We start from the raw sequence: 19002 nt of genomic DNA on the forward strand, positions 1-19002 counted from the left end.
CCCTCTAATCCTGAAATGTAGCCATGGTCTAATGAAGGTTAAGATTGTGCTAGGTTTTTTTGTCTTGTTTTGTTTTCAGCTGCTATTTTGAATTGATTGTATTTAATTTGTAATTATCTAAAACCCCTTGAACTTTTCAACTTTTTTTCTGAACTACTGTCTAGACAGGCCTTCTTATTTTTTTAAATATTTGTGAAGTTAATTCTTGAACCCAAGTATAAACAACCCCCAATATATACTAGTAGGTTCCTCTGAAGGAACTATGTTTGGCTACTATAGTCAAATTTAGACCCCCAGGAGAAAAATTGACCAATTCTTCTTTTGTAATGGAAAAAATATTTACCTAAAATATTAAATTATTTTTATTACATTCAACCTAAAATTAGATATTTAAGATTTTTTGATCCATTTACCTAAAATATCAAATTTATTTCATTACATTCAAACCAAAATTAGATATTTGAGACTTTGGGGGTGGATCCCAACCCTATTATTTAACATGTTAGCTATTCCTCTCAACTTTGTGTCACCTTCAGATTTTATAAATATGATATCTATGCCTTAATCTCAGTAATAATTAGTGTTAAGCAATAGAGGGACTAAGCACAGATCTGTGGGGTACTCCACTGGAAACTTCCTTCCAAATAGTCAACCATTGGTGACTACTCTTCAGATCCACCTATTTAGCCAATCCTTAACCCATCTGCCTGGATAATCATCAAGCCTAAATCTATGTGGTTTTGCCACAAGAATAGCATCTGAGAAACTTTGCCAGATGCTTTAATGGAAATATGGACGAACTTCATTACTTTTTTATCTACCAATCTAATAAGTGTGGCCAAAAAGTAAATGAAGTTAATCTGATATGATCTATTGTTGGTCAAGCCATGCTGGTTCCTTATGATCATTGCTTCCTTTTCTAGATGTTTACTAGCCATCCTTTTAATGATATGGTCTAGAATTTTTCCAGGAATCAGAAGTTAAGTTCACTGGCCTAGAATTCACATATTCCATTTTCTTCTCTTTATTGAAAATTGGAATAGTTTACTATATTTAATCCGACAGTACCTCTATCCTTTGCTATGACCATTCAAAGATTGACAATCAGCAAGGCTCACAATATTGAAATCATCTTTGACTCTTTATTCTTCCACACCCCACCATATCCAATCAATGAAGTCTAAAGAGGCTTATCCCCCATTTGGCGCAGAGTAATCAATTTTTCAGCAATGGCAATTCTTAAAGACCATCTTCAAAGTTTTGGAGGGGTTATGATCTATGTTGGTGCATACAGTATCTACATAGATGATATTACAGGTATTCAAAATATTAAAACAATCTCATCCCAGTAAGTGTAACTATGTTTCCACGAAGGAATTGTGTTTGGGTGCCATAGTGAAATTTTGAACCACAGGAGAAAAGTCATCCAATTCTTCATTAAGGAGGTAAATATTTTAAAGTAATTACTTATTTTAAGTAATTTTGCTAATGTAAAACTAAATTATTTTCAAATGCAGGAGAGGATCCAATGTGTCTCTTACTTTGGACATGAGTGGTTTGGGGACCATTGAGCCTTTTGTGGCTGTGCCGACCCCACGGGAGAAAGTAGCGATGGAGTACCTGCAGTCAGCCAGCCGGGTTCTCACAAGGTCACAGCTGAGGGACACCATGGCCAGTTCTCATTTACTCCAGACTGAATTCATGGTGAGTCTTTTCCCCTTATTTCAAAGGTGTTTATCTACATTAGTTTAATATGTGTGTCTGGAGAGGAAAGGGTGTGACACTGAACTTGAGACTGTATGCTACCACCAATTATCTATGGAAAGGGAAGGCAACAGATGTTGCCCATACTTCTAAGGGAACCCAATTCTTACTCCTTCTCTAAGGATGCCTATAGCTAGCCTATAAAATCAAAGTTAGCCCAGGCTTCTGAACTATCCCTTAAACTAACAAAGCTGACTGTGTTGTCAGGAGCAAGAGCAAGACAGCCAATTGAGACTTCCGTGTGCCTGAGCCATGCACCTCTGGGGAGTCTGGTTACCTAGCTGCTTATCCTGTGTCTGTGTTTGTGTTCCCTTGTGTTACGTGTATCTCTGGAGAAAGTGTCATACATGGGACTACACAGCATGAGACTAGACATCTTAAGGCACAGAAGGTATCAAAAGGCTTAGATAATATTGCTAATGCTGTCTCATGAGGTTAATGAAAGCTGCATCCTCAGAAACTTCATTTGTGCCTTTCCCTAATCTCTCTGGCATGTCTATGACAGAGCTCACAGGATGTTTATGGCACAAAGTCAGGAAAGGTGTGTTTCTGCCCATGGTGGAATATGTTTAGGTAACTCATTCACCATGTTTTTCATCAATACACATCTTAAATTAGCATGCTGTTTAAAATCATGTCACATGAACTTGACATTACTATGGAATGTCCAATAATGGATTTACTCTACTATTCTGTGATCAGATCTATTATCAGGGAAACGTTTGATAGAATCAAATAGGCCTAACTAAAGAATTCAAATAAATAGCACAAGCTACTCTAAAGATAGTTCTGCTTCTATTGACAATTCCAAGCATGTTTTTATTTTTTTCCTCTAGGTATTGACTAATTCAGTATTTTCTCTGTTATGTCAATGATAATAAAAGGGGAAAATGCCAAAATTTTCATTTTCTCCACAATGTTGTTGTCCAAAATCTCATCCTCATAACAAAACTTGACTTTTCACAAATTTGCAGGCTGACTAAATGTGGGGGGAAATTCAAATGAATTGTTAGACATCTCATTCCTTTCAAACAATGAAATGAGAGTTATCACAATTTTTTGTTTCATTTAATATTCTACACAGGCTGTTGACATATTTTTACATAGTTAAGAATATATAAACATAAAAATTGTGCCAGTCAACAAACCATTTTAATTACCATATAACTAAGAAGTTGTAGTTGTTGATAATGTGCATGGAAGCCTTTTTTTTTAAACCAAATCTTAGTTTAAGCTATTAAATATATTTTGGTTTTAAAACTATAATTATGTTCATATAAGGAATTCCTTATGAGGAAACTCTCTTTATTAATTCAGATTGACAACCATTTTGTCACTTAAAGTCACTGAATGATTTGCTGATTTGCCCAGGCTGGCACCTCCATGGGCGAGAGTCAGAATTTGAATATAAGTCTTTTTGACTTCAGAGTCAGCTCTCTCTATCCCGCTATTTTCTGTCTTTCATTACACATATCTTAAAACATTGTGTCCTTTTGAAAGCTTTTGATTATTGTCTCTTCCCTCCCATCCCTGCTTCACTTACAAACTTTGATACATCCACCAACTTTTAGGTCTGACATTGACATATAAATTCTACTTATTCACTAACTGCTTTTTCCCAAATCTCTTGAAAGTTATGTCACTTATTTAGGCATTTGTTCTACCACAAAGGAGAGTTCATTTGAAGGAAGGGGTTAAGGAGAAATAATTGTTGTAGAATATACATGTTCCTTTTTGGTGGATCTACATGTAATTGACCCTTGGTGCTAGAAGTATAAGGTCTGCTTGCAATAAAGGGAATAATTGGGTTATAAAGTCTTTCTTTTAAAAATTATTATTATTGCTATCTTTCATTTTTACCTAACCTATATGGCCTAATATAGCCTTCCCCTCTCAGATAGCCAACCCTTACAATAAAAACTAAAAAAGAGAATCACCAACATTTCAGTAAAACTGACGAACACGTTGACTAACATCAACCTTACATTTAGTCTTCCATACCCATAGTCTCCCACATCTGTGAAGAAAGAAGGTAGGTGCATTCTCACATCCCCTCTTTAGGACCAAGCTTTGACATTATAATGCTTCACAGCATTCAGTTTCAGTTGTTTTATTATTTCCATCCACAATGTTGAAGTCTTCGGGTATGTTATTTCTCCAGTTCTCCTTATTTCATGTTATTCCTTATATCCATTGTTTCTTATAACGCACTAACATTGCATTTCATTCACGTACTCTAATTTGTTTAGCCATTCTCCGATTGATAATTATCTGTTTGTTTCTAGTTCTTTGCTATTACAAAAAATGCTACTATAAATATTTTGATGTATATAGGGCCTTTCTTAGATCTCTGAGTCAAAGGGCATGGATATTCTTGTCACTTTATTTATTTCCAGATTGCTTTCTAGAATGGTTGGACTAATTATTCACAGCTTGAATAATGTGCTAATGTGCCTACCTTTATACAATCCCTCCAACAATTACTATTAACATCTTTTTGTTGTCTTTATCATTTTTGTTGTGTGTGTGATAAAATATCAGAGTTTTTAAATTACATTTTCATTATTTGGAACAATATTTCATATGATTATTGATAGGTTTTGATGTTTATGTTGAAAGCTGTTTATATCCATTGGGAAAACGGTCTTCAGTGAGGTCCAGTTAACAAAATCATTTGTATTACTTCACAATAATTCTTGGGTATTGTATTAGCAAGGCAGTAATCACAAAATAGACGATAATTGTCATTATGCCTATGTAGTTCTGTATCGCAAAATATGAGACTCTCCATATAGGAGGTAGAAGAAGTAAACCATTTATTCAGACACCAGAGAACCAGATCCCAATAAGCCCAGTCCATCATAGCAGCAAAGAATTCAATACACAATATCACAGAGGAGAACCACTCCATCTCAAAGCCATCCACCCCCCTGCTGGGGCCTTCCCACAAACACACTTACAGCACAGCTAGCTCACCTGAGTCTGCTCTCTCCCTCAGTACTAACCACTCTCTGAGCGTTTACGATGACACATTTTCCTTTTCCTCTCAGCAAGCTCCTCCCACCCACATGTAACTTGGGCTTCCTGTGATATAAGCAGGTCACATGGGCCTATTAATGGGTGGGAAAGATCTTCAAATTTAAATTACCGTTACAGTATCAGACCCTTATCATGGACATTTGATACAGGGTTTTTCCTCTTCAATCACTGCTTCCTTTCTTATCTAAGATGTATTAATTATGTTCATGCAAAACCTTTTTCATTTTGAGGCATCAACATCTATCATACAATTTGTGATTATTTCTATCCCATTTTGGTTAAGAATTCTTCCCCTGGAGATAACTGTGAAAGATACCTGGTTAGGTTCTCTTCTAATTTAAAAAAATTCTATGACCTTTAATGTTCAGGTCCTCTAACTTTTTTTTAAGCTTATTGTATATTGTATATGGCAGAAGATCTGAGTACAAACCTGATTTCTGCCAAACTACTTTACAATGTTCTCAACAATTCTTATCAACTAGAGAATTCTTCCTCAAGTAATTTATATTCTTGAGTTCATCAAACACCAAGTTATTAAATTCAATTGTTTCTGATTCTTCCTTAATTTATCTGTTCCATTGATCTACTTTTAAAAAGTTTTAACCAGTACTAAATAACTTTGATGATTACCATTTTACTCTATAATTTGAGGTCTGAAAGTACTATTCCGCCTTTATTACTACTTTTACCCCTCTATTACCTTAACACTGGGTTAGGTTTTTTGTTTGTTTGTTTGTTTTTGGTCAAGGCAATCAGGGTTAAGTGACTTGCCCAGGGTCACACACCTAGTAAGTGTCATATGTCTGAGGTCAGATTTGAACTCAGGTCCTCCTGACTTCAGGGCCAGTGCTCCATCCAACATGTCACCTAGCTGCTCTTTGCCTTGAGATTTTAAATCATTTGTTCCTCCAAACAAATTTTCTACCTAGAAATTCAGTCTAGCTTTCTAACGGGTCCTTTTAGTCATTTGATTGGTGTAACATTATCATGATTTTTATCATATTGGAGTAATCCACCTATGAATACTGAATGGAAGGAGCATTTTTATGCAAGTGTTCAATGTGTCTTGATAAATCACCTAGAGAAATTTTGTTGATTTTGTCGTGATTTTGAGTGGAACTTCCTTTTCTGATATTCTTAATAGGACATCAGCTCATTCACACCTGAAATAAGTCATTTATTTTTTATCATATACCAAATAGTTGTTGAAGAGGAACTGAGCAGTCCTAATAAGGAATATAATTAATAATAAGCAAATAGAGTCCACCAACATAAGAGAACTTCCATTCCTAGATTTGATTATAACTACATAAAGATATTTCAACTTTTAGTAAAATATCCATAGTTTTCAAGAATACATTTATGTAGGAGACCCAGGAAAAATAGCAAATCTGGCTCCTTACCATTTAACAAAACTCCTTCTCGTTTCTCCTTTCTAATGACGTTTTTTAACTTACCTCATAACCTCATGAAGAGACATTCTCTTGTAAACTTAGTAGTAGTGATTCTTGGACATTGTCCCATCAACCAGCCCTTGATATGTTTATGTACTAGAGGGGTGTTAATGTTCTAAAGAATGAGAGTCTGTGTTTTTTTTCCTTCTTTTTCTAAATGACTTTCATCTCCAGCATGGCTATAATCTCAGTTCAATTCAACTCAACTGGATTCAACAAACACAGTGTACAAAACTCTGTGCCAAGGAGGTGGGGGTGATTCAAAGTTTAGATGAGACATTGTCCTACTCTTCACTAATTGCATTTAGTAGAGAAATCTAATGTATACAAAAAGATTAGAGATTGCAGGATTATTGATCTAGAATTGGAAAGGATCTTAAAGGCCGCATAATCATATTCTTTCATTTTATGGACGAAGAAACTGAAGCCAAGGAAATAAATGACTTGGCCAAGGTCACACAGACACTAAGTGGCAAAATATGTATTGAAACTCTGCGATGAAGCTATGATGAGAAGTCCAATAGTCTTGCCACTCAATCATACTTCCTCTCTATGAAATAGCTAAAACGTAGATGATATATTTAAATGAGGCATTAGAAAAGTGGTAGGGTTAGACCTGAATAAGAGATGAAAAATACCCTTTCTTGCCTTTTACTGGATTTTGTTTTTGTTCTCTGTTGTGTTTTTTTTTTTTTATCACAAGGGCTTAACAACATATCTGGAACATAGTAAGTGTTTAATACATGCTTGCTACTTGGGGGGATATCACTTATGTTTTGAGACTCAGATGATAAAATGTTGACTAATTTTGCTGAAATGCTTCTTATTTTCTTTCTATTTTTATTCTTTGCCAGGAATGGTTCAATGAATAGGGAAGGAGGATTATGTTTGGAAATTAAAGTAATATAAACACAAAAGATATCCACAAAAGTTTTAAATGTGAAAACAGTAATATAAGGGGGAAGAATTATTATTAACAGGGGTAAGCAGGGAAGACTTTGTAAAGGAAGCAGTGTTTGAATTGGACTTTAAAGGGTGAATAGGAACTTAAGGGGAAGTTAGGTAGCACAGGCCTGGAGTTAGGAAGACTCATCTTCCTGAGTTCAAATCTGGCCTCAGACACTTACTAGCTGTGTGACCCTGGGCAAGTCACTTCACCCTGTTTGCCTCAGTTTCCTCATATGTAAAATGAGCTGGAGAAGAAAAAGACTAACCACTCCAGTATCTTTCCCAAGAAAACCCCAAATGGGGTCATGAAGAGTCAGACATAACTGAAATGAGTGAACAGCAGGAATTCAATGGTCATAAGCCATAAGGTCATGGAGATAGCTTGGTATAGTGGAATAATTATTGTCTTTACAATCTAAAAATCCAAATTTGAATTCCAGGTATGACACTTATTGTTTAGCCTTAACTTACCCTCTTTGCGCTTCAGATTCCTCATCTTTCCTATTCCTTCGAGTTTCAAACACAATGTTCTTTGTTTTGACACCCCAAACCCCTTCCTACCTTTCTAGGTTTCTTTACCTAAGAGCTCTTGAATGCAGCAATTTGAGTCTATTTGGTGTTCTATACTCATAACACTCTATCTGCTGTCTTCATGCCTTTGTCCTGGCAGTCCCCCATGCCTGGAATGCTTCCCTTCCTCGCCTTTTAGAATCCCTGGCTTGTTCCTAGATTCAGCTCAAATGCCACCTTCTGCAACAGGCCTTTCCTGCTTCCCACCTCCTCTGCTGTAGGGGGAGAGAGGGGCGGGAAATTTGCTTCTTTATTTTCACTAGCTTCTGACATTTAGCATTCCTTCAATTACTTAAAAAAATTATGCTGAGAGGAGGGGTCCATAGATTTCACCAGACAGCCAAAGAGATCTGTGACATAAACAGGTTGAGGACACCCCTGCCTTATCTTCTAAGGTGATGTTACATCTTCTCTATATTTACCTTGAATGTCCCTACTAATGTACATGTTGTCTCCTCCATTAGAATGTAAACTCCTTGAGGGCAGAGTTTAGCTTTATCTTTCTTTGTATCCCTAATTCTTAGCACAGTTCCAGGCATATCTAATAAATGCTTGCTGATTGATTGATCTTTAAAATCCATAAAATGGAAACAAATGAATGAAAAGGCATTTATTAAATACTTTATTAAGTATCATGCGTTAGATACTGTGCTGGTACTAGAGTTACAAAAAGGAATGTGAGATATCCCTTACCCTCAAGGGGCTTATGTTCTAATGGGGGAAAAACCATATAAGGGAGTAAAGAGATTCACAGGGATGGGGTCTGGAGCCATAGGACAGTAAATTCCTACACTATCCTCCCCTCTCCAGAAGCAATGGAAGTAATGATTTGCTTTATTCCTTTGTTTTTTCCGGATTTAATTTTTTTTCCCAATTACATATAAAAACAATTTTCAACATTTGTTATTCAAATTGAATTCCCGATTCTCTCCCTCCCTCCCCATCCACCTTGAGAAGGCAAGCAATTTGATATAGGTTATACATGTATAGTCATGATTCCATATTCATCATGTTGCAAAAGAAAACATAGACCAAAATAAAAACCCAAGGAAAATAAAGTACAAAAAGTATTTTTCAACCTGTATTCAGATTCCATCAGTTCTTTCTCTGGGAATAGATAACACTTTTCATCATAAGTCCTTCAGAATGGCTTGGATCATTGAATTACTGAAAATGATTTGCTCTAGTCCTAGAGCAAAAGGTGGAAAGGGGAGAAGGAGGTGAATCGGCTTCTACTCACTCTCTCAAGCTCAGCCCCAAGATATGATTCCAGAGATGAGTGTGTTAAATCACACAGAGAGAAAGGTATGGTCTCTGGCCTGAAGATAGGTATGTTTAGCTCCACCGGGGCAAAATGTCCGAAGATTTCTGAAGATGATACTATTTGCATTCCTTACCTCTCAGGGTCGTAAGGAAAGTGCCTAGGAAAATTTAAAGTACTATATAAATGAGTTATTTCCTAGCCAGCAAAGGCATGGAGGTGAGAAAATAGAGGGTATGCACAAGGAAAATTGTAGCATACATAGAAGAGAATAGTATGAGAGTAAAAAAAAAAGAGTATCATGGTATCAGATTATGGAAGCCTTTGAATGTTGAACTAAGAAATTTGTACTCACAAGGTAACAAAGACTCATTGAGGTTTGGGGTTTTTTGTTTGTTTCTAAGCAGAGTAATATAAATAGATCTATATATGAGAGGTAAGTCTGGCAGCAGTATGAGTTGTTCATCCTTTGTTCTCAAATAGAATCAGTGACATCAGGAGGGTGATGTTTTGCTTTGCAAGTGAATTAGATTTAAGTGAAGCAGGGCTGTGCACAGTTATTAGCCTCACTCTCTCTTCCAGAATCATCTGAGTGCCATGGCAAGACATAGGTCAAGACAACTGATAATGGCCCCAGTTGTAGTGGGAGACCTTGAACTTTTTAAGCTCTTCCCAGGTCTCAGTTGGTCTGAGACAAAGAATAAAGTCTAAGCAAGTTAGTTTGCCTTCACAAAAGAATCAGTTTGGGAGGGGAAGACCCTCAGAGTTTTTGGCCAGAACAGAAACAGTCGCTATTTACAGTATGAGGGAGAGTCTGAAAGGAGGAGAGAGTATAAATGGAAAAACCTTTTAAAAGATTATTACAGTATTCCAGGTCAGTCCAGATAAGGGTCAGTACTAAAGTGATAGTTTTGGGAATAGAGAAAGAAAAAAAAATAAATTTTGGTGAATAGGGCAAGCAAATGGGGGTCGCAGGTATGAAAGGTACCCTTAAAACAACTTAGTCATTTGTTTTGTGAAAACAACACAAAACACATCTTAGACAAATTTATTCGATCAGGAAAGGAAATTAGTTACTATGCCAGCTGATAGGTAGGTGTTATTAACAATGCCCAGAAACCTGTAGCTTCTTATTTTAATGAATTATTCCTGCCACCTAAGTTCCTAGTAAGTAAACAAATATTTCTAGCTGCTGAAGGAAGGCATATGTCATTTTTTTGCATGCTTTAAATTTTGGTGCCCTATGATAAAGCTTTATACTATAGACCTGGATACAGTCTATATTGCTGAGACAGGACAATCAGGACGTGATACCAGTAACACATTGAAAGGAGGGGGAAGGAGAAAATTCAAAGATAATTCCATCCAGCAGTTATGCCCTCATGAAGATCCCTCAATATAATCTTATTAGGTATGCTAATCTGGTGCAATTTATTCTTTGTAGGAAATACCAATGAACTTCGTGGATCCCAAAGAAATTGACATTCCACGTCATGGAACTAAAAACCGCTACAAAACCATTTTGCCAAGTGAGTTTTTTTTAAATAAACATTTCTGTTGCTCATAGATCTGTAAGTGCTACATGTGCCATCCAATAATATACCCAGAATATACAGTCTAAAATAAACCTATCTTAATTTTGCAACTTTTTTTAATGGATAAGTCACTTAACATTTCTAAGTCCCAGCAACCTCATCTGTAAAATTAATGGGTTAAATCCTGGCCCCAGAAAACAAATTCCAGTAGCTTATGTCATTAATTGATATCATTAAGATTCCCTCCAGTCATTAGAGAGATGAGTGACTATGGACACCAGGTGTGGTATACACACCATCAGATGGTATTATTTTGTCAGTTTAGTTTAAATGTTTCATATTTTTGTCACTACAAGAAAGTGTTTAGAGAATGTTTAGTTGTGGGGGAGGGAACATTAAGGGGAAAACTACTTGAGGCAAAACCAAAATGCAGCAATCAAATTGTTTTTAATTAATGAAATGAGTGGTCTCTAAGGATCTTTCCAGTTTTGACATTCTATGCTAGACTGCTCTGCATTGCTATTAAGAAGACTTCATCAGGACTCGATAACAATAGAAATAAGGGTTTCCTTCATTGAACAAAAAAACAGATAAAATTGATGTTTAAGCAAAGCCATAAATGTGACAGGGTGATAGCATTGGAAAAGCAATAATTGGTCCCTTATTCCCTCCTTATCCTCTCTTAATATGTCTCCTAAATTTTAGGAAAATGGTTATTCAGTAAAAGGGTCTTCATAATATGGCCATTTTAATTCCATGCACTCCCACCCCCTGGCCCAGGATGTTGAACCCTGACTGGGATGGAGGAATAGGACTCTAGGGCAAAGCCTTCAAAGGAAAAATATTACAGGATCTTTGCTAATGGGGACCATGGGGAAACAAAATCTGTCTTTGCATTTTCATTTTTGGTGAAGCTAGAAATGCTTCATTAACTTCATTTCACTGAAATACATCTTTAGTTAGTCTATATGGCTCAGTTTGGGTACCTGAACTATGGTCTTTGTTGAAAGATATTCTGTAGTAGCCCTTGGCTGCAGTTAAAAGCAAATCAAATCCTGTGTTGGATGGAATTGGCTCTTTTTTTTAAATCCTCTAAATCCTTTTGGGGAAAAAATATCTGCTGAATTTCTACCTCATAGTCAGCTTGACCCCAAATCCTCATTTGACCCCAAAAAGGCTTTGGAAAAGATTTGAATTATTAAAAAAAACTATAGCCCTCCCTGTTTCCTGTCCTGATGATATCAGACTAGTGCTTTTAGACTCCTGTGTCAGCTTTTCCATTCCCAGAACTGGGTGGATCTCTTGATCTAGGGCACCTGTGGTGACAACTGATGTTGTACATGATGGATTTTCTGTTGAAAGTGTCTGTAGTCTGGGTACCCCACCCTCTGCTCTGCTGAGCGATTTCTAATTTCGAAAATATAAGTTGCTCAAGTCACACTATTTCGTGGGAAATAGCTATGTGGGAAGGCTAGACTGGGCATGCTGGGCTGTGTGCTAAAAATTACTTTGGAATTGTATTGGGAGCTAATTATGTGAAAATGTGGCTCAGTTCAACAAACATTTATTAGGTCCCTTATGTATACAAGGCATTGTGCTAGGTGCTGGGGTACAGAAATAAACAAAAAAAATTAAACTACTCCCGCCTTCAATGAACTTTGGCATGGGATGAGAGTGCTGGGCTTCCTGCAGGCTCTTTGCCATGCTTTTTACCAGCCAGCTCTACCCCACCAGAAACTGGGATTCTGCTCCTGATTTTGCCACAGCCCTGACAGGTGAGCCTGTCTTATCTAGCTAGGAACTAGGACTTTACGTGACTTTTCCCCACTATATTCCCAGTTGAGTGTCCTTTCCTCCCTCTCATGCCTTTTATATAATATCTTCTGCAATTACATTAGAATGTAAGTCCTTTGAAGACAGACCTCATTTGCTTTTATATGCCAGTGCCTGGCACATAATGCTTAATAAATGTTCTATCTACCTATCATCCAGCCATTCACTTTTCTTTCTTTCCTCCTTCCTCCTTCCCTTTCTTCCTTCCTTCCTTCCTTCCTTCCTCTCTCTTTCTTTTTTCCTCTCTTTCTCTCTTCCTTTTTTCTTCCTTCCTTCCTTTCTTTCTTTCATTTTCTTACTTCCTTTTTTCTTTCTTTCTTTTTCTTTCTTTCTTTCTTTCTTTCTTTCTTTCTTTCTTTCTTGCTTTTTTACTTTCTTGCTTCTTTGCTGTCTTTCTTTCTTCCTTTCTTCTTTTCTTTCTTCCTTCCTTCCTTCCTTTATTTCTTTCTCTTTCTTTCTTTCTCCTTCCTTCCTTCCTTCCTTCCTCTCTTTCTCTCTTTCTTTTTTCTCTCTTTCTCTCTTTCTTTCTTCCTTTTTTCTTTCTTCCTTCCTTTCTTTCATTTTCTTTTTTCCTTTCTTCCTTTTTTCTTTCTTTCTTGCTTTCTTGCTTCCTTCCTATCTATCTATAATTTATCTATCTATATATTGTTGATTAACTTGGAATAAAAAAGACTTAATTTCAAATACTGCGTCAGACACTTACCAGATATGCAAACCTGAGCAAGTCCCTTAACCCCTGAGGTAAGTCTAGTTTTTTCATCTCTAAAATGGGGATAACAATAATACCTAGCTCACAAGGTTGTTTTGAGAACCAAATGAGATAACAAATGTAAAGTTCTTTGCAAAACACAAAGCAGTCAATAAATATTTATTAAATGCTAACTGCGTGCCAGACACTGTGCTAAGTACTCTGTAAATGGTATTATCATTATTATTCTACTTGAAAGGTATGATAATTGAGTAAAAAGCATGTAGCAGGGATGGTGATGGTAATCCCTGATTTATTGGACTGGGACAACCCCAAGTCACTTGGGTTTCTGTGTCATCTCATCAAGGTATCTGGACATAGATTCTATCCCCTTGTCAAACATTTGTCTTGCTGAGATGATATGGGGATCAGTGAATAGAGCACCAGGCCCAGAGTCAGGAAGATATGAGTTCAAATTCAACTCAAACGTTTACTAATTGTGTGACCCTGGGCAAGTCACTGTATTGCTAATGGGATAATAAGATCTTCCCAGCCCATTAATAGGCCTCATGTGGAGCCCATTAGTGGAGGCTTGCTTGTAGGAAGGCTTTCACACCTTTTGGTACTAGGTTGATTAGGCACTGAGTCACGAGCATTGTGATGCCTTCTGGCTCTGAGAAGTGTATATATACTCTGAGTTGGTATTTTGCTTTGAGGGCTTGCTTACAAGAAGAATCTTATGATTCCCTGGTCGAGACTCTGAGTAGCCATATGTTCAGAACTCCCCAACTGCTCCTATATAAAGGCTCTCTCAATCCAGTGGTGTATGAAAAGTGTGTAGCAATATTGCTTTGGTTCAGGCAGTTAAGAGCCCTGTCTGTTGGTCTATATGCTAAATTCTCTGCTTGTATTTTGTCTGTATTTTCTCTGCTTGTATTTTCTCTGATGTTCAGGGTGCTGACCCTTCCCCTGAACTAGTGAATGTAATTAAAGAAGATTGTTGACCCCTTAAAAAGCTATATTTCCTAGTAGGGCAGAAGAACCTGTGCTAGCAGCTATCCTGGGTGTGCCAGTGTGGTTGTTGTTACAGTCACTTAATCCTGTTTGCCTCAGTTTCCTCATTTGTAAAATGACTTGGAGAAGAAAATGACAAAACTACTCCCATATCTTCACCAAGAAAACCCCAAATGGGGTTACAAAGAGTTGGACATGGAGCGGAGCCAAGATGGCAGAGTAAAAGCAGAGACTTGCTTGAGCTCACCCCGAGCCCCTCCAAATACCTCTAAAAATGACTCTAAACAAATTCTAGAGCAGAAGAACCCAGAAAATGTCAGAGTGAAACAAATTTCCAGCCCAAGACAACCTGGAAGGTCCACAGGAAAGACCCATTGCACTGGGCTGGGAGAGGAGCGCAGACCAACACTAGCCACTCTGGCATAGACTGACCCAGGGAGAACCTGAAGCAGGGCTAAGGGCACTGAATCACTGGCAGCTGTGGTGGTTTCCAGATTTCTCAACTCACAAACACCAAAGACAACATAGAAGGTCAGTAGGAAAGGTCTGTCGGAACTAGGTGAGAGGAGCCCAATCCGGCTGGTGGTGGCAGCTGTGGCAGCCACAGCTGCTTCCAGAGCTCTCAGCCCACAGACTGTGGGGAGGATTAGGTGGCTGATCAGAGGGAGATTGCAGGGATCTTTTGGCTGGTGCTGAAACAGGATTCTCTTGCTTTGCCTTGTGCTTGGATCTGGGTCACAGTCCTGGGTGATGGTCCTGGGGTGAGGAGGAGTGCTGGCATGGCAGAGCTTGTGGTAATAGTGGAGAGGGAATCTGCCTCACAGTTCCAAGGCAGAAGAGTGCTGGTGGTTACTCACCAGACTAGAGTATAGGCCAGGAGGGGAGTAAACACCTCTCCTTTGATCATGCCACCTTGGAAGAACTGAGAATTTACAGGTCCCTAGAAGTATCTCTGCAAACAGCTGCACAAAACCCCTGAAGCTTGGGACAGAGTCCTACCTTTACAAAGAGTTAAAAAGTCAAGTAATTTGCTGGAAAAATGAACAGTGGGAAAAAATCAGACTATAGAGTCTTACTTCGGTGACAAAGAAGATCAAAGTATAAAACCAGAAGAGGACAACAAAGTCAAAACTCCAACATCCAAATCCTCCAAGAAAAAATATGAATTGGTCTCAGACCATGGAGGAGCTCAAAAAGGAGTTTGAAAATCAAGTAAGAGAAGTAAAGGAAAAATTGGGAAGAGAAATGAGAGTGATGCAAGAAAATCATGAAAAATGAGCCAACAACTTGCTAAAGGAGACCCAAAAAATACTAAAGAAAATAACACATTAAAAAATAGACTAACCTAAATGGCAAAAGAGCTCCAAAAAGCCAAGGAGGAGAAGAATGACTTAAAAAGCAGAATTGGCCAAATGGAAAAAGAGGTCCAAAAGCTCACTGAAGAAATAATTCCTTAAAAATTAGAATGGAACAAATGAAAACAAAGAGTTGGACATCGCTGAAACAACTGAAGAACAATAAATATACATACACATACATATACATGTGTGTGTATATGTGTGTGTGTGTCCCAAGAGGCAGAGAGCACTAACCAATAGGAGATCAGACAAAGCTTGTACAGGTGGCAACCTAACTATGTTGAAGGAGACCAGAGATTCTAAAATACTGAGGTGAGGAAGGAAAGTATTCCAGATCTGGATGAAAGTCTATGGCCAAGGTAAGGATTATTGGAGATATTCAAGGTTTAAATCAAGGTAATTTCTGCCATGTTAATGTAAAATTAACATTTCAATCAATTGGAAAACATTTATTAAATACCTATTTTGTGTTAGACACTGTGCACTATGGATACAAAGACCCAAATGAAACAGTCCCTGCCCTCAAAGAGATCATACTTCTCTGGTTCCCATTGGTTTTTTAAACAATAATGAAATTAAAGGCATTCTCTTCCCCCGTACTGATTTGAATGGCTAAAAACCAGTACAGTCAACAATATTTCACCGAGAATAATATCTACACAGATAAAAATCTCACTATATAGCAGATTATAAAGTTTATGTCAATGTTTATAATAAAATATTTTGCAATATAAACAAGTTTGTGCAATAGCTTAAGGGAAAAAAACTCTAAGCTTCTATATAAATTCTAAATCATCATAAACAACCAAATTATAGAAGAAAAAGGTGTGTTCAGTAAAGCTCAAAAAGTCTCCTATTTCTTCCACATTTAGCAAATTCATTTATAGAGAGTCTGTGATACATAGGAAGGTAAGGGGGATTCAAGTGATATCTGGCCTCCTTTACCTGCTTATGAATTTTGCATCCACCGAATTAGCTAACCCACCTGAATTAGTTCTTTTTTTGCTATTACTATGATTAATTTTGAATTTCCTCTCATGGTAAGACAATTTTAATATAAAAGAATGTGACAGAATTAGCTTACCAAATCATTGGAAAGGACAAAAAGATATTGCGGCACTCATTTTTCTTTAACTAGTTCTATATACTTCCATCTATATTGGGTTTTCCTCATTATCACTTCCCTCTGTTTCCTACACAGAATCAATGTTTCATTCTACAGCCATTGCCAATGACTCAGAATCGCTCATCTTGAGAGGTGTTAGAAAATGCTACCTTTTCTCACGTTTCTCCTCCCCCAAAGGCACCAAACATCATGCTCTTATTCTTGCCTTTGTTCATTTTAAATCACAGAATTCTAGACTTGGAAGGAACCTCAGCAACCATCTAGTTCATCCTATGTCCATTTCCCCTCACTATCTCCACTACAATATAACTATTAGGAATAAGCCTAACTCAGGTATCCTGCTAGTTAAGGTTCAACCTTAGGTGAAATGAAGCACTGCTAAGTCATAGAACGGTTAACAAAAGGAGGTTTACTTAGCCCCAAGGTGGCAAGTATATACAATAAGGATATATAGCAGCACTTGCCTTCTATAGATTTTTTTATATAACTTTCCTCTTCTCCATATGGAAATAGGCAGGGGGCACAGTGTGGCAACTGTCTTCTGGTATTCAAATATGAAAGGCACCAACCCAAGAGGATGGGAGCTTTTATATCCTTAGGTGACTCATAAGCCAGGTGAGTCCTTGAGCGAGTTGCATCAAGGGAGGCACAGCTTAAGCCTTGTTTCACATCCAGGCCAATCAAGCTCCAGATTTTGCTACCTCAAGGGTCTAATCCCAAGGTTGCGGTGGAGCCATCTGTTAAATTTTCAATGTGAGCATTTATTTCTTGGAAATTGGCAAACTGCTATAAATCAGAGCTTGATTTACTGTTTTACTGATTGTCTAAACTTAAGAAAGTGAGGGAGAAAATGTTAAAAATGAAGATTAAATTTATAAGTGTGTCCTGTGTATGTTTTCCCCCCAGAGAGCTAGTTGCTAAACATTTACCAGCACACATCTGCCCTAGTCCATTGAGGGAAGGGGGAATCATTGATAGATATTGGTCCCATTACAATATCCAATAAATATTCAGCCCTTCCTTGAAAACCTAGAGAAGGGAAATCTACTACCTCCCAAAATACCCTGTTTCACTTGGAGTAGCTGTAATCGTTAGAAAGAATTTTCTTTAAGTAGCAAAATTTAGGACCTACTTTGAGGCAGGATACATCTCCCCCTCAGACTTCTAGTATAACCTTAAAGGAGTTTGGGGGCATCTTTTTCTAATGCTTTTGGCTTCAACCCCTCTTCTAGTGTGTTCCTCTTGCCTTTTAGCCACCAGTGTTTAATGCTCTGGTTCCGTTTAACCAATTAATATCAGTTAGCTTTTACAAAGGCATATTTACTGAGAAGATATAGCCAGAACTGAAATATGAACATGTATCCCCAACACATAGTGGTCAATTCTCCCCTATTCTCCTGGGGATAGTGGGGTCACATTCTCCCCTGTACTACCTAGGGATAGTGGGTATAGGGAGTCACATTTTCTCCTGTACTACCTGGAAATAGTGGGTTGATACTTTCTACACAACATTTGCCCCACCAGCTTCACCTTTAAATGCCTTTCAAGTTCTTGAAGAGAGTCATCATATTTCCCCTGAGCAAAATATCTCCAGTTCCTTCATCCAATCCTCATAACGAATGGACTTTAGACTCTTACCATTCTGGTTGTCCTTTGGAGGCCTTCTACTTATCAATGTCATTTCTAAAATGTGATACACACAACTTAAAACGATACTCCAGATGTAGTCTAATCAGAGCAGAGTATAGAGGGATTGTCACTGCCTTATCTCTGCAAGCAATATCTCTCTTAATTTAATACCAAGATTGAATTAGCTTTTTTAACAGTCTACATCATCTTTTTGACTAATATTGAGTCCATTAAATTGTCCAAAATATTTTTCAGACAAACTGCTGTCTAACTATGCCCCACTTTGTACTCCCAAGACTAATTTCTGGAAACCAAGGGTAAGACCATAGGTTATACCTATTAAATTTCATCTTACTAGATTCAGCCAATGGTGTGCTAGAGCCAGCTTATACTGGCTCATGAGAAAAAAAAATTGTTAAATTTTCAATGCAAGCATCAACACCTCAGAAATTGGCAAACTCTATAAGACAGAATTTGATTCATTGTTTTGTTGATGGTCTAGACTTAATAAAGTGAAGGGTAAAATGTTAATACAGATTAAATTTTAAAGTGGGTCTTGTGTACAATTTTTTAGTGAGCCAGTTGTTAAACATTCACCAGCACGACCTTGGATTCTGCCCATTTTTCTAATCTGTCAAGCTCTTTTGATCTTTTTTGCATATGGACTCTAGCATGCAATGAGTTCACTATCCCCTCCCAGCTTTTTATCATCTGCAGTTTTGATAAAGATGCCTTTTATGCCTTTCTCCATGTCATTGCTACTCATTGTTTAATACTCTTTTA

The 19002-nt window shown here is 37.4% G+C and overlaps 1 protein-coding gene across 1 annotated transcript in view; it reads left to right on the forward strand.

The window, feature by feature from the left end:
• Positions 1–19002, forward strand: part of PTPRR (protein tyrosine phosphatase receptor type R) — a 187105-nt gene that overhangs the window by 89958 nt on the left and 78145 nt on the right. Inside the window, exons 5-6 of the mRNA XM_036761708.1 lie at positions 1518–1704; positions 10481–10565. Coding sequence (XP_036617603.1) covers positions 1518–1704; positions 10481–10565 — 272 coding nt within the window. The remainder of the gene's footprint in view (positions 1–1517; positions 1705–10480; positions 10566–19002) is intronic.

The sequence above is a fragment of the Trichosurus vulpecula genome, chromosome 5 (assembly GCF_011100635.1).
Source record: "Trichosurus vulpecula isolate mTriVul1 chromosome 5, mTriVul1.pri, whole genome shotgun sequence".
In the NCBI taxonomy this organism is placed as follows: domain Eukaryota; kingdom Metazoa; phylum Chordata; class Mammalia; order Diprotodontia; family Phalangeridae; genus Trichosurus; species Trichosurus vulpecula.